The sequence below is a fragment of the Delphinus delphis genome, chromosome X (genome assembly GCF_949987515.2).
Source record: "Delphinus delphis chromosome X, mDelDel1.2, whole genome shotgun sequence".
NCBI lineage: Eukaryota > Metazoa > Chordata > Mammalia > Artiodactyla > Delphinidae > Delphinus > Delphinus delphis.
Window position 1 is genome coordinate 106,830,862 of NC_082704.1, and position 15,283 is coordinate 106,846,144.

Below are 15,283 nucleotides of genomic sequence, written 5' to 3' on the forward strand. Positions count from 1 at the left end.
TAGAGGAAGAGTTCATTTTGCTTATTGTAGTCAACTCTGATCCTAGTAAAGTACACCTCATTGGAGGCTCTTAGTAATGGAAAATTCACTGTCTCAACAGGAGGTACTGTCGGGCGATTTTTACTATTTATCTGTTAAGATGCTTTGGATAATATAATACTCAGCGAATAATGACTTAAACATTTATTATTTCATATTATGCAAAGCTCAGAGGTAGGAGATTCCTGGGTGTTCTTGTTGGGTCCAGTATTTACTGGACGTAACACCTCTGAAAGATAGAGGAGAAGGATCAGTAGTAGTCAGAGATAATCGTTGACCACGGCCCATGTCTGATACCTTGAAAGCAGAGTGAAAAGGAAGAAGGGTTGGGTAGGAAAGAGCCTAAGACTACAGTGAGGCTCCGAGAAACCCACAGCCAGCCCAGCAGAGCGTGGAAATATGGCCCATAGAGGAGTCCCAGGTTGGGCAGAAATGACTGGGCCCCAGTGCCCCGCTGTGCTCAGTTATTGGCTAGGACTTTCTGGAAGGGCTTGGCCTCAGCTCAGATGCTGCCATTGATTGCTCACACCTGGAGGCTATCAACTACCTGCACTCCTTGCAACTGACCAGCAAGCGGTTTCTTAAACAGAGAATCTGAGCGGCACACCTCCATAGCTGCCAGATGGCTTTTCATTCAGCAGCAGTTATGTCATCCGGGATCCAGGTGCTTTCCAAATTTACATCCGGCCATGCTTAGCATGTTGGTAGTCTTCAGATTTATTTCCTCTTGTCTAGAAATGACTGTCACAACCTCATGTCTTTGCACAACTATGTACAAAAGCAGGAAAGAGAGCTCATCCTTACATGCCTCTTAAGGGAGGAAGATCTTTCTTTAAAGTTGCCAAGCAGACTTTCCTGTCAGTCCCATAGGCCAAGTTTGAGTCACGTGCCTATGCTTTAGCTGCAAGGGAGGCTAGGAAAGTGAATTCCTGGCTTTTTCAACCTAATAATGGGCAGTGGGTCATGCCAGCAAATAGAAAGGGGCATAGGAAGGAGGTGGTGTGGGCAATTATTTGTTGTGGTTTATTACAGGATATTGAATGTAGTCTCCTGTGCTATACAGTAAGACCTAGTTCTTTATTTATATAGTAGTTTGTGTATGCTAATCCCAAATTCCTCATTTATCCCTCCACTGTCCTTTCCCCTTTGGTAGACATAAGTCTGTTCTCTATATCTGTGAGTCTGTTTCTGTTTTGTAGATAAGTTCATTTCTGTCAAAATTCATTTCTGTCAGATTTTGGATTCCATATATGTGGTATCATATGATATCTGTCTTTCTCTGTCTTACTTTACTTAACTTCACTTAGTCTGACAATCTCTAGGTACATCTGTGTTGCTGCAAATTACATTATTCCCTTCTTTTTTATGGTTGAATAGTATTCCGTTCTATATATATATGCCACATCTTCTTTATCCATTCCTCTGCTGATGGACATTAGGTTGCTTCCATGTCTTGACTATTGTAAATAGTGCTGCTATGAACAGTGGGGTGCATGTATCTTTTCAAATTAGTATTTTCTCTGGATATATCAGCATCATTTTTATTATAATAAAGGTAATGTTATTTTGTAGAAATTTTAGAAAATAAAATAAGAATTAAACCCACGTATGATTCCATAATGTAGAAAACTATGACTATCAGTGGTGTGTGTCTATGTGCATCCAGCTTATCTGTTTTTTTCCTATATTGATATATGGACCGATGTAATTTTCTAAAAATGAGATGATTTTACAAACTACTTTCCTTTAAATATTCTTTAAGAACATGATTTCTACTATTCCAAATCAGGAATAGATATGCTGCAATTAACTAGTACCCTATCATTGCACTTTGAGGGTTTTTTCAAAAATTAATTATTTTAAGCAACCCTATGGTAAATAGCCTTGTATATACATCTTGGTATGTATATATAATCCTTAGGGATTTATAGGGTCCAAGTCTATTAAACATACGCAAATTTTATGCATAATCTCAACTGTCCCTCCAAGGAACATACTTTTACAAAATTATAATTTATTAATGTTTATTTCCCTGCGTTGCTACTAGTATTAGGTATTCCCAGTTTTTTCTAATTACAGCCAATTTTTCTAGAGAAAAAAGTTGTATCATTGGTTTAATTTTCATTCTGTTGTTTTTAAAGAAGTTAAGCACTTTTTTACATGTTTATTGTTCACTTATTTGTCTGTTTGGTGCATTGTCCTTTACATTTCTGCCCATATATCTATTTTGGAATTCATCCTTCATTTTTTGTTTGTAAAAATCTCTGTACATTAAATAACTATGAGTGTGTGCTATATTTTAAATTATTTTTCTTGTGTTTCCTTTGCCTTTTATAGTATTTTTGGCATTTCATGTTTACATTGTTAAACCTATTAATATTTACCTTGCATTTTCTGTGGTTGCTTCTATGTTTAAAATTTTTTTCCCCATTGATATCAGAAATTATATTCCTACATGATCTTCAAGTTTTTAATTTTTATAAAAAGCCAGAATCTAGTGGGGTGTTTTTTAACAGTAGCAGTTCTATGGTTGATCATTTGTCCTGATACGTATCGTATGTATGTATATATTATTTAATTTTTAAAAATTTGTTTTGGGACAGGCTTTTCTTTCTTCACTGATTAAAAAAATTACACCTTTATACTAGCTTCTTATGCAGATTTAGCTCTGGATGGTTCTCTCATGATTTGTTAGTTATATAGGATAAAGCTGTTTCAACTGTTATATATTTATAATGTATTTAAATATTTGATAGTGCAATTCCTCTTAATTACTTCAAATTTTTCAAATTGTCTCTGTATGTATGCAAACTAGTATGGTGCACATGTCAACATTATTGGTAGGTAGAGAGAGCTACAGAAGTTTTGAAATGGAGGAGAGCAGATAGGATCTTGGGGAGGATGTAGCACTTGGGCTGGACCCAGAATGATGAATCTGATTTGACCTGGCAGAGTGGAAGAAGAAAGGACATTCCAGACAGGAGGAAGCAATCTGAGTAATGGCATCCAGAATTGTAAACAAGCATTATATAATGGGTGATGGGAGAGGCAAGATGGACGGGATCTAATATGTGTTGAGTACCTACTGAATGTTAATTATCATGCTAAGCATTTTATAGGAATAACTCTGAGGTCAGCTGAATCCTCATACTTTGTCTCTGGTGTCAGTGCCCTGCATTTACTCCGTTCCAATTTAGACACACAACTCAATATTTATTTGAGTTTCTAAAAAACAGTTCACTCACAAAAATGTTGTTGGTCGATGTAAACCACAGTTTCTTGACCTCAATACTATAGACCTTTTGGGCTAAAAAAAAAATCCATCGTTGTAGGGTGTTTTTCTGTGTATTATAGGATATTTATTCCTGACCTCTACCCACTACATGATAGTAGCAATCTTGCTGCCTACATGGGACAACCAAAAATGTTTCCAGACATTGCCAAATATCCCCTAGGGGGCAAAATCGACTCTGATTGACAGTCATTGATACAGATTATACCAAAGATAATGAAAGTTGATGGAGAATTTTATATTGAAGAGTGTACAAGAAATAAGTATTCTTTTCGTTTTCCTGGCTGAACTCCCTTCTTGGTTTCTCTGCAGTTGACTTTGGAGGGGGGGTGTTTTGCTTAATGTATTGCAAGGTTTAACTACGGCACTGCTGGCATTTTGACCACATAATTCTTTGGGGGGTCGTCCCGTGCATTATGGGATGTTTAGCAACACCACTGGTCTCTACCCAGGAGATGCCAATACCCCTCCCCCTGAGCTCTGCCAGCCAAATCTGTCTCCAGATACTGGCAAAATTGGCCTTGGTGGTGAAAGACTGATGCAGACTATACCAAGGATAGGAAAGTTGTAGGGTTATATTCTGTACAACCCACACGTTATAATTTTCAAATCCTCTATTTTTTCCTCTGAAGTTCTTTCTTGGGTACTATGAGATTTGTTTCATTTTGCTTATGCTCTCTCAGGGATTCTCCATCTCAGCATTATTGATGTTGTGGACCAAATAATCCTCTGTTGTGTGGGCACTGTCCTGTAGATTATAGGGTGTTTAGCAACATCCCTGGCTTCTACCCACTAGGCGCCAGCAGCACATTGCCAACACCACCCCACACCCCCAGTAGTTAAAACAACCCACACTGTCTTCACGTGTGGTTAAATGTGTCCTGGAGGGAAGGAGCAAAAATGCCCCTGGTTGAGAACCACTGTTCTATTAATATTTCTACTTAGCTTTCCCTGTACAGTAGCTCTTCTTTTCAGCCTTTTCTTGTTTTTTTCCTCTTCTTCCTCATTGAGTGATAACTTTTGTTGTTACTTGAACGTGATTGAGGAACCTCACTTTCTATCTCAAATGGTTTAATTGTTACCCTTTTCTCTAACAATTACAGCATTGCCCCTAAGAGGAATTCTGGCGAATAACATATACTCCAACTTGCTAAACATTCATCATTTCTCCTCCGAGTGAATAGGAACAGGCCATTTGAGCTTCTCTCACAGGTTCTGCTATAGACTGCTTTTGCATTAGGGTAAATTGGCACATACTTCTCTATTTCACTAAATCTGAACATGTGGGCAATCTCAAGACAAGCATATTGCCTTGCACATAGTAACTTGTATTGATGTAAAAAGAATGGAAATATTGGAATCCGGCACATCAGGGTTAAAATAGCACATAATTCCTCTTTAACCAGATTTACTAACCTTAGGCAAGTTAGTTCCTCTGACATTGTTTTCATCTTCTGCAAAATAGGGGTAAGATTACCGTCTAAGTGGGTTTTAAATAAACATTATCAATTATAAAACAAAGCACCTGGTATATATCCGACACTCAAAAATGTTAACCATTGTTCTTAATTTTATCAAGAGATATCGAGGTCTTTATAACAAGCCTTTAAAGTCAGACTCTAAACCTTAACCACCTATACCTAGAATGTTTACCTCTTTATTTCACTTAATTTCAGAATTTTTGTTGCAGTTACAGCTAAGGCATGCTGGGAATAAAGATTGCTGGATGATTTTTTTTTTTTTGCCAGAAGTTTTAAGGCTTGACTAATTATAATGTTCTCATAAACACTGAATTATAAAATTCAGCGTCATTGTGAGGATATTTTCTTGCAATGTGAGAAGATGCATGTTGCTTCTAAATGAAAGGTAAGAGAGACAATTATAGGTTTAGGAATTGTACTAAACTTGGTTCCTATGCCAAAAATGTCGTTTGGTTTTTAATGTTTTTCCCAGTACAGAAGAGAGATTTTTCTTTCACATTAATTTTTCTTCTGATGTGTATATGTGGTTTTGACCTTTTCGAGACAAATTGAAAAATAAGATGAAAAGAAAGTAAAGACAACCTGTGAGTCACATTTCAAAAATCAATAGAAGTGCAGAATGCACTATTCTGGTCATTAAAAGGGGTTTCTTTGTTCAGTTTGTTACACCAAGATGTGATTTTCCCCTAGATTAGAAAATAAAGTGTAAATATAAGGCTGGGATACACAGTTTGGTTATAATATCATAGAAGTTAGTGGTGAAGGAGACCCCCAAATTATTTCATATAACCACCCCAATGTATTAGTGTAAAAAAGTGTGGCCTACAGAAGGCACGTGACCTTCCCAGAATTTTTAGCCAGTGGTTAGTGAGAATTCATTTGAGGATCTGATTCCCAGTGAGTCAGACAGTCTGCTCTATTAGTCACATCTATCGGAAAAAAGAGAATTATGGAATCTTCTAAAAGATTGAGAATTTATTTTCTAATGAATATTAAAAATTAGGGAATGATAGTGGAAATATTTTTAGGAATCGTGTCACCAACCACTGGGGGAAATAAAATATTTTGACTGGGATAAGCTTGATGAAAACTATGTTTCAATCCAGTACAACTATTTTAAAGCAAGAAAAGTACCATTGTTGTCTTCTACCAAGTCTTTTAGAGAAGACACAGCTGGACATGGCAGGCTCTAAAAGAAAGTAGACTTTAACAAGCACAAAACACTCTCTCATTTTCAAAACACTTTTGATTTTATTAAGGAACATGCATTGAAAGCTTGGTGGTATTATTTAAGAATTTGGCTGAATGTTTTCTAACTGCCAGTAGGTTTCCAGTACTTCCTTATGTAACATGAATACTGCATAACTTGAACATATCTTGAATCTTCTAGCAGCCTGGTACAACTTTTCAATGTAGACATCAGTAAAACTTTCTGGATTTTTCTTAAGATTTTCTTGATTTATTTTTTGGGTCCCTTTGTTGTCTAGGTAATTTGTATCACTCAGCATCGATACAAGATCTTCTGGGACTCTCTGATGTGCTCTTTGCAGAACTTTAATCAATTTACCGGCAATCTTCCAATCACCTTGAGTCATAAGGGTAACTGTAACTGATATGCCCATCTCTCCTGCTCTTCCAGTACGCCCTACTCTGTGTACATATTCTTCAGTATTTCATGGAGAATTGTAACTATACATGTGTGTGACATCACTAACATCAAGGCCTTAGGATGCTAAATCAGTAGCAATCAGTATTTTCACTTTTCCACTCTTCAAGTCCTCTAATGCTGGCTCACGGTCACTCTGTTCTCTGTCACTGTGCAGGGATTGTACAGTTATGCCTTGGTTACTTAAATCTCTTGATAAGTCATCAGCAACAAGTTTTCTGCTGACAGATACGATGACTTTGTCTTTGGGTGACAAGCTCTGTAGGAATTCTCAGATAAGAGATCGTTTTTCTTCTTCTGTGGTAACAATTATATTTTGCTTCACCGTGTATACATTAACTAGATCCAGAGTACCAGTATAAATAATCATAGGCTCTTTCAAATAAGATTGTGCAAGTGGACAAATGGTATCTGGCCAAGTTGCCCTTGTCATAACAGTCTGCCGGTCTGGGCGCACAGCTAATAAAATCTTCATTATTTGATGTTCAGACTCCAGATCCAGCACTTTTTCTGCCTCATCTAAGACTAAGTAGGTTATGCTTCTTAGGTTGACAAAGTTATTCATTTGCAGGTCACTGAGTCTTCCGGGAGTTGCAATGATGATGTCTACGCCTTTAGTAACATCTTGTATTTGTCCTTTTCTGTTTCCACCGCCATATATACAAACACTTTTAAGACCTTTGTATGAATACTTAGAACATTCAGCTTCCACCTGAAGAGCTAATTCTCTAGTGGGTGTAAGGACTAGCATGCTGGGTCCATTCCTTTGTTCTCTAGGTATTGGTGGAGAATGGAGATGAATAAACCCATGCGTTAAATAGGACAGTGTTTTGCCCGTTCCAGTTTGGGCAATTCCTATAAGATCTATTCCTTGTAGAATAATAGGCCATGCCTGTGACTGAATTGGCATTGGGTTTCAAAAACCAGCTTTTTCAGTGCTTTTCATAAGTTCAGGATAATGTTGGAAAGCATCTTCAAATTTGCAAATCGGATTGGGGATGGGACGATTTTCACCATCTTTCAAGTCATCACACATTATGTTGAAATTTTCCTTTCTCCAAGTGTCTACTTGCACTTGAGACAATGACCTTGTTGCTTTGGATTCTATGTAAAAGTTTTTCTTAATTGGTGATAAATCTGCCCATTTTCTTTTTTCCCACTGTACAACTTCGGCCTTTACTTGATCCTAGTCTGTCAGTGGCTGAGCTCCTCTCGCAGCGTTATCTCTGCTTGAGCCTCTTCCAACAGAGGGTTGGGATGTGGCATTATCAACACTGGATTCTGAACTGTAGTGTCTTTCTTGTTTCTTAACAAGAGTTTCTGTAGCTGCTTTGGCCTTGGCTTTCATGTCTTTGCTGCCAAAAATGTTTACCTCTGCTTCAGAATCACCTTTTATGATCTGTATTTTGGTGCGTGTCATATCCTGAATGTCTTTTATTTTTGATCCACCATGACCAGTCACCGCACCAACCATACTGTTCCTTGTTTGAAAGCAGAGCGGTTGTTCTTGGGAGCCGAAAGCCCTAGGCTCCAGGTGGCTGGAGGTGCTGCTGCAGCCCCTGCCTCTGCCACCCATCCCATCCTGGCCGGCCCTGAGAGCTCTCCAATTCGGCTCCGCCCTCTTCCGCTCTGGGGCCCACGCCATTTCAGGATAATGGTAAAGTTGGTGCTGGTCTCTCGCCTACCTAGGGTTGGGAAAAGATGTGGCCTCGAACCTCTTTCTTATCAGGTCAGGCTGGTTAACTACCAGGCAGGCCGCCACGGGTAGGTAGCTAGCTATGCAGCAGGCACCTAAGGAATTAGTCTATGATGTAGTGTCAGGGAGGGGCTTTGGCTGGGCTGACCAGTCACAGGGCTGGGACTACTGTGAGGTGAGCAGGCACCTCTGACACAAAAGTTAAAGTGACACATACTCTCAGGGGCTGACCCTACGGGCACTTACAGGATCCGGAGAGTGTTTGCCCAACTTTTGTGTCCTGGTGCCTCAGTGGCTGGCCTCATGCTGGTTTTGGCTCAGTGTGGGAGCCAACCTGAAGCACACCTTGAACTGAACCACATAGTCTTTTTTTTTTTAATATGCCAGTTATTTCCATAGGGGGAAAAATAGTGAATTTTTAAAAATCAACTTACTTGTTTATATATTTGTATGTTTATTTATTTCGGTGAATTTCTTTTTGAGTAACAACTATACTGGGTCTAGATAAAATCATCAATTCCCTGTCCTCTTAAATTATACCATCAGAAATCTCTTAGGTGCATGCTTAGGGATGGCATTTTTGCCTCTGATTCTTCAGCTAAACTCCAACATTTGTTCAGGCGATTTCTGGTTATTATTTCAGGGATGCTGGTTAGAAGAGAGGTAGAGTGGGGTCGACGTTAACTCTGGAGGTGTTTTCAACAATTTGCCACTTTTCTCAGTGCCTCCTAAATTTTCTCCCTTCCCTGTGGTTTCATAGATTCAGACATCCTAGCACTGGAAGGCTATGTAAAAGTAATTTGTTAGGTGCAGTGTAGAAGACACCCTGGCAGCAATCTGGGCAGGTGGACATCCAGCTTCTATTTGTATGGTTCCAGAGGTTGATTTTTTGTTTTTTTCTTTGTTTAAATAAAAGTACACTAAATATTTATCCTTATATATTCATCCTGTTAAGTTTGGTCAATTGATGCAGCATATTAAATATAATTTTAATGCCGATTCTCTCATCCATTATATTATCCTCTAGTTTCAAGTCTTCTGCCAATTAAATGTTCATGGTATCTTCTCTCTTCAGCCAAAGTTGCCGATTAAAATTTGAACACGGTTGGATATCAGGTGTAAAAGTCTGTGACACATTGGGAAAAGCCTTCTCTATGTCAGTTTTTATCCTGCAAAGATGCTTTTGGAAGGAACAAAAAGGTTGCTGGCCAAGTATGTCTTGGAAATACAGCACCCTGCATCTTCTGAGAGTCACAATATGCATTGGGTATCTTAGAAGCTCTGATGATTACAGGAACTCAGTTGGGCATTGTTTAACCCAACTCAGTTGGGCATTGTTTTGTTTTGTTTTTAATTTTTATTGGAGTATAGTTGACTTACAGTGTTGTGTTAGTTCCAGGTGTAAAAGCAGTTGGGCATTGTTTAACCCAGAGTTTTCAAAGGAATTTGCCAATGGAACCTCTTCTCAGTGTTTTCATTAAACTTTTTACATGGAATAATTTTAGCTTTATAGAAAAGTTACACAGATAGTACAAGGGCTTCCCGTATACTCCTCAACCAGTTTCCTGGTTGTTTCCTCTAATCTTATCTCAAAGTACCATGGTACCCATTACACGTAAGAAGTCAACATTGGTCTGTTAATATTAACTAAACTCCATCAGTATATTTTCTGTTCCAGGATCCAGTCCAGGACACCATTTAGCTGTTATGTATGATTTGTGACAGTCTCTGTCTTTCCTTATTTTTCATAACCTTGCCAATTTTGAGGAATAATGGTCAGGTATTTTGTAGAATGTCCTTCAGATTGGGTATGCCTGATATAATTTCTCATGATTAGACTTGGGTTATGGATTTTTGGAAAAAAATATCACAGAAATGAGGTTCCCTTCTTATCAGTCGTATGGGGTGAGGGGAAGGGTGCCTGATGGAACATGACCTGTCACTGGTAATGTTAACCTTGGTCACTTGGTCAAGTGGTGTTACCCAGGTTTTCCCCACTGTAAAATTATTATTTCTCCCTTTCTGTACTCTCTTCTTTGGAAGCGAGTCACCAAGTCCAGCTGCACCTCCTGTTTAGTTGCAATTGTTACATTTTGTACAACTAGTAATCTTCTTTGTAGTACCATTTATAACTACCTGTAGAAATGGTCTACTTGGATTTTATATACACACACAGCCATTATTATGTTCTGCAGATGCTATATATTATGGCAGAAGCTGTCATCATCATTGCACATATTGGTGCATTTACCTTGTACACAGAACCATACTCAATACTGTAAAGTCTAAAGACGTGGCAGCAGTATGGCTCAGTGGCCCAGAACACTGGAGCCTAAATAACTGAGTTTGACTCTAAATTCTACCACTTACTAGGTGTGAATCCTCGAGCAAGTCCAAACTTCTTATTCCTTGGTTCTGCTATCAGTAGAATGACATACCATTACCTATGTCATACACACAGAGACATACACATAGTTACACTACCTCGTTCAGAATAGGAACTCTCCAAATCTTAATTACTCATATCACAGAAACAGTAGCTGTATAGAGACAATTATAGAGGTTCCCAAATGCCTGTTCAAGAATTTCCCTGATAGTTTCCTCTGGTCCATATCAAAATGAAAAAAATAAGGCAATACATTTTTTCATAGGTCTAAATTTATTCGATTTAAACTTTTTTTAAGATTGTACCTTTCTATTTTTTCGTAAAATATCCTTTTAGAAAGGAAATGAAGATCACAAATGATTTTTAAGGGTCTTTACTAGGGCAAAAAGTATTAAATGAATGCCAGTAGCTAGATATGGTTTTCAAAAGTTATTGGTATGTGAAACCCCCCAAATTAGAAGCACTCGTCTAGCACATTAGCAAATAGACACAATTCAGGATGTTATCAGGTACTGATCATGATGGCAAGCAAGAAGGGCTGGGAGGCTAGAGAGTTGAGACAAAGTCCTATAAGGGCTGGAGGTCTGATCTGCCACTAGGAGCCATGGAATTAAAGATCGAAAGATGTTAAAGTTTCAGGGGAAGAAACCAATGTGGCCTTGGGGAAGAGATGAGGGCAGCCTGAAGGACTAGGACAGAAAGCTCAGGTTAAAGAGAAAGGGGAAGTGGAAAAAGATATTTTGGGTCGGGGAAGGGAGAAGGAAACTTTCCGGGACCATAAACACAGTCAAATGAGTTTCAAATTAATATGGTAAAAACAAAAAAAAAGAAGTCGGGGAGTGAACGAGTCATAGGACACTGTCAGTATTAATTAGGGAAGCAGGTCCATATGGAGAAAGCAGGATGCAGTGAAGTAAAGGGTGGGGCTGTGTTTGTGGTATTTTAAGTACATTGGACTGAGAGATTTGACACACTGTGGCAGTAGTAATTCATAGAAAGGAATAGCTAAAAAGAAAAGGGATCCAAGAAGCTACTAATATATGTTTTAGTCCTACCGTATGTCCAACACTTAAAATGTATTATCTCATTTAATCATCACAGCAACTTATGAAGTAGGTATTTTCCTCCTCTTTCATGTGGAAACAGTAAAATTGCTAGATGCTACATAGTATATTCACGTTCATGCAAGGCATGGTAAATAACATAGCTCTTCTTCCTAATAAGTAGAGAGTAATGAAAGTCAGGTTTACAAATATCTTTAGGCATCAGAGAATTCATATGATGAGATAATGAGAATAGGAGGACAGGGAGCCCAGTGAAGAAACAAGAAAACTTCAAGAGAATCTGAAGAAAGCATGATAATAGGAAATAAGGCAAGAGAACATGTTGACACGGCCTGGCAAACAGTGTAAAATGCTTCATAAAGGACAGGAGGTGACTAGACTACTGAATTTGATAGGAAGAAATTAGCAATAACTTTCAAGAAGGCCCTTTTTGTGGAGTGATAGAGAAACACATATTGCAAGGGGAGCAATTGGGATGAGACACAGCTGGACCACTGGGGTACTGTGCAGTGCTGCGGGGAGAACTTTACATCTTGTACTGAGGCTGAAAGCCACTGTCTTGATGTTTAACTAAGGATTCCAGGAAACCAAGGTTTCCTGAGCAAGTTCCCGGGATTGTTCTGTGAATGATGCAGTGGATTTCGAGAAGATTGCTTATCATGAATATTGGAAGAAAATGAACTTTAATAGTCTTTCAAAATGTGTGAGAGGATAGGATGAGGGAGAGAATCGCAAGGAAACAAGAACCGTTCATTAGCTGTTTCAGAAAAGGAAAGTCTTTCTAAAAGGAGAGAGAGGGGGAGTGCTGGGAGTTCTTTCAAGGAGATTACAGTGCTATTTTTAGCTACCCATTAAATCTCTCTCTATCAAAGTTGGTTTATTCTCCACAGAGTGAGGGGATGCATTATTTAGGTATATGAAGAAGTGAGGCTGTTGAGGTAATTAATTCTTCTTTCAGCACAAACCGAAAAAAAAAAAAATACTGTAAGCTGATTAGCACCTGCAATAAGCGCCTTTGGAGAAATTCTTGCTTACCAACTATTTCCCATGAAAGTTTTAACATATCGGCATTCATTTTAGAAATAATAATAACCTTCAATTATCCCTTGGCTCTATTTTGAGGCGTTTGAAGGGCTTTCCAGGACTATTTCAATTCTGATAGCTATGGTGTAGGTAAGTGGAAAGAACAACAGTATTATCTACATCATTTGCATTATGTACAGAAGCCAAACAACAATCCCTAGAATCATGGGATTTTAGAGGTGGAAAGGACTGACTTTGGAGAGCATCTCTCATAACCTCTCATTTGCAAGTGAGAAAGCTGAGATCTGCAGCAGCTCTGTCCCCTGGAAACCTGATGTGAGTCACAGATACAATTTTAAATTTTCTAGGGTGGCCACATTATTTAAAAAGTAGAAAGGGGAGACTTCTGATTCTGGACAGGGGGATATAGGCACATTTCTCCCTATTTCTCCTCATTAACTTTATATATAAAACAAATAACAAGTCTCTGAAATCTGGAGAGAAGGCAGACCAACTGAGGAATGATGTGAAGAATGACAAAATGGTGAGTCCCTTGGGTTTGCTTTTTTCTCCCTTATATCCTGGATTAGGTGCCGGAGAAGCCTGCAACCCAGCCAAGAGAAAGTCCCAAGAAAAACTTGTGTTTTTTGTTGTTGTTGTTTTGTTAAGCCAAAGGACCGGGAAAGGAGCAGCCTGGCAAGAAAGAAATCGTTTTGATAATAACTGCCCTGCTCCCACATCACAGAAAAAACAAAACCAAAACGACAATGTACCTCTCCTGGCTCTGTCAACAGAAGCCAAGTGTGAAGCCTAGATTTCCATCCTCATCCAGTGGTAATGAGATACACTACCTCTCCCCACTGGGGTGGTGTCCAAGGAGCTCCAGTCTTCAAGTCTATGTTTTAAACACCGTCCAGAGGTAACGAGATGCCTTCCCCATCCCCACCCCCCATCATGTCGATAGAAACCCATGAAACATGTAGGGAGCCTGGACTTCCACCCTCACCTAGCAGTAATGAGGCATACCTTACTTTCTCCACGGAGCATGTGAAGTCTGACTGGGGAGCCAGGACTTCTGCATCTGCCTGGCCGTAATGAGTCAGGTCTCAACTTCCCACACCAGCATGGTGTCAGTGGAAGTCTGCTAAAATAAAAGATTTAAATAACATCCGAAGTCTCGTTATATACAAAACGTCTAAGAATTGAAAATCACTCATTATATCAAGAACTGGAAAAATCTCAGCTTGAATTAGAAAAAGACATTAATAGATGCCAACGCTGAGAAGAAACAGACATTGGAATTATCTGAAAAGAATGTAAAGGCAACCATTATTTGGGGGGGAAAAAAAGCTTCAGTGAGGAATTATGAACATACTTGAAACAAATGAGAAAAAAAGGCTTAGCAAGAAGTAGAAGATACAAGGAAGAGCCAAATAGAAATTTTAGAACTGAAAAATACAACGATCAAAATAAAATTCCTGCATGGGCTCAAAAAAGAATAGATTAGAGAGAGTTATGAAGCAGTGAACTTGAAGATATAACATTAAAAATTACCCAATCTTAGTAACCTAGAGAAAATAGACTGAGAGAAAATTAACAGCACCTCAGGGACCCGTGGACAGTAACAAAAGTTCTAATATTCATGTAACTGGAGTTCCAGAAAAGGAGAGAGAATATGAGTATGAACACATATTTAACAGAATAAGGACTGAAATTTTCCCAATTTCATAAAACTAACACACCATTGTAAAGCAATTATACTCCAATAAAGATGTCAAAAAAAATAAAACACAATAGATGAATTTTACAAACATAAATAAATAAATAAATAGTTCCTTTCCTGCCCCTGGGTTCCTCAGAACCATTTTTTTTTAAGATTCCATATATACACTACCAACTATAAAATAGATAGCTAGTGGGAAGCAGCCGCATAGCACAGGGAGATCAGCTCGGTGCTTTGTGACCACCTAGAGGGGTGGGATAGGGAGGGTGGGAGGGAGACTCGAGAGGGAGGGGATATGGGGATATATGGATACGTATAGCTGATTCACTTTGTTATACAGCAGAAACTAACACACCATTGTAAAGCCATTATACTCCAATAAAGATGTTACTAAATAAATAAATAAATAAATAAATACATTACCATATGACCCAGCATTTCCCCTCTTAGGTATCCAAAAGAAATGAAAACATGTTCACACATAAACTTGTACCTAGATGTAAATAACATTATTCACAGTAATCAGAAAGTGAAAAGAACCCAAATGTTCATCAGCTGATGAATGGATAAGCAAAATGTGTTACATCCATACAATGGAATTCTATTCAGCAATAAAAAGGAGTGAGGTACTGATAAATGCTATAATGTAGATGAACCTTGAAAACATTACGTGAAGTGAAAGAAGCCAGTCACAAAGGACCACTTATTTTATTATTCCATTTATATGAAATGTCCAGAATAGGCAAATACATACAGGGAAAGTAGATGAGTGGTTTCCTAGGGCTGAGAATGGCAGCGGGAGGTGAGGTGGGCTTGGGAGTGAGATGGGAGGGATAATGGGTAGTGACTGCTACTCAGTTGCTTTTTGGATGATGAAATATTATAAAATTAAGTTGTGGTGATGGTTTCAAAA

The 15,283-nt window shown here is 38.5% G+C and overlaps 1 protein-coding gene across 1 annotated transcript; it reads right to left on the reverse strand.

The window, feature by feature from the left end:
- Nucleotides 1-6,231: 6,231 nt before the first annotated feature.
- Nucleotides 6,232-8,123, reverse strand: DDX53 (DEAD-box helicase 53). Its single transcript, XM_060002407.1, is given in 2 exon segments — nt 6,232-6,317; nt 6,320-8,123. Coding segments are annotated over 2 exon segments (1,890 nt in total).
- Nucleotides 8,124-15,283: the final 7,160 nt, after the last annotated feature.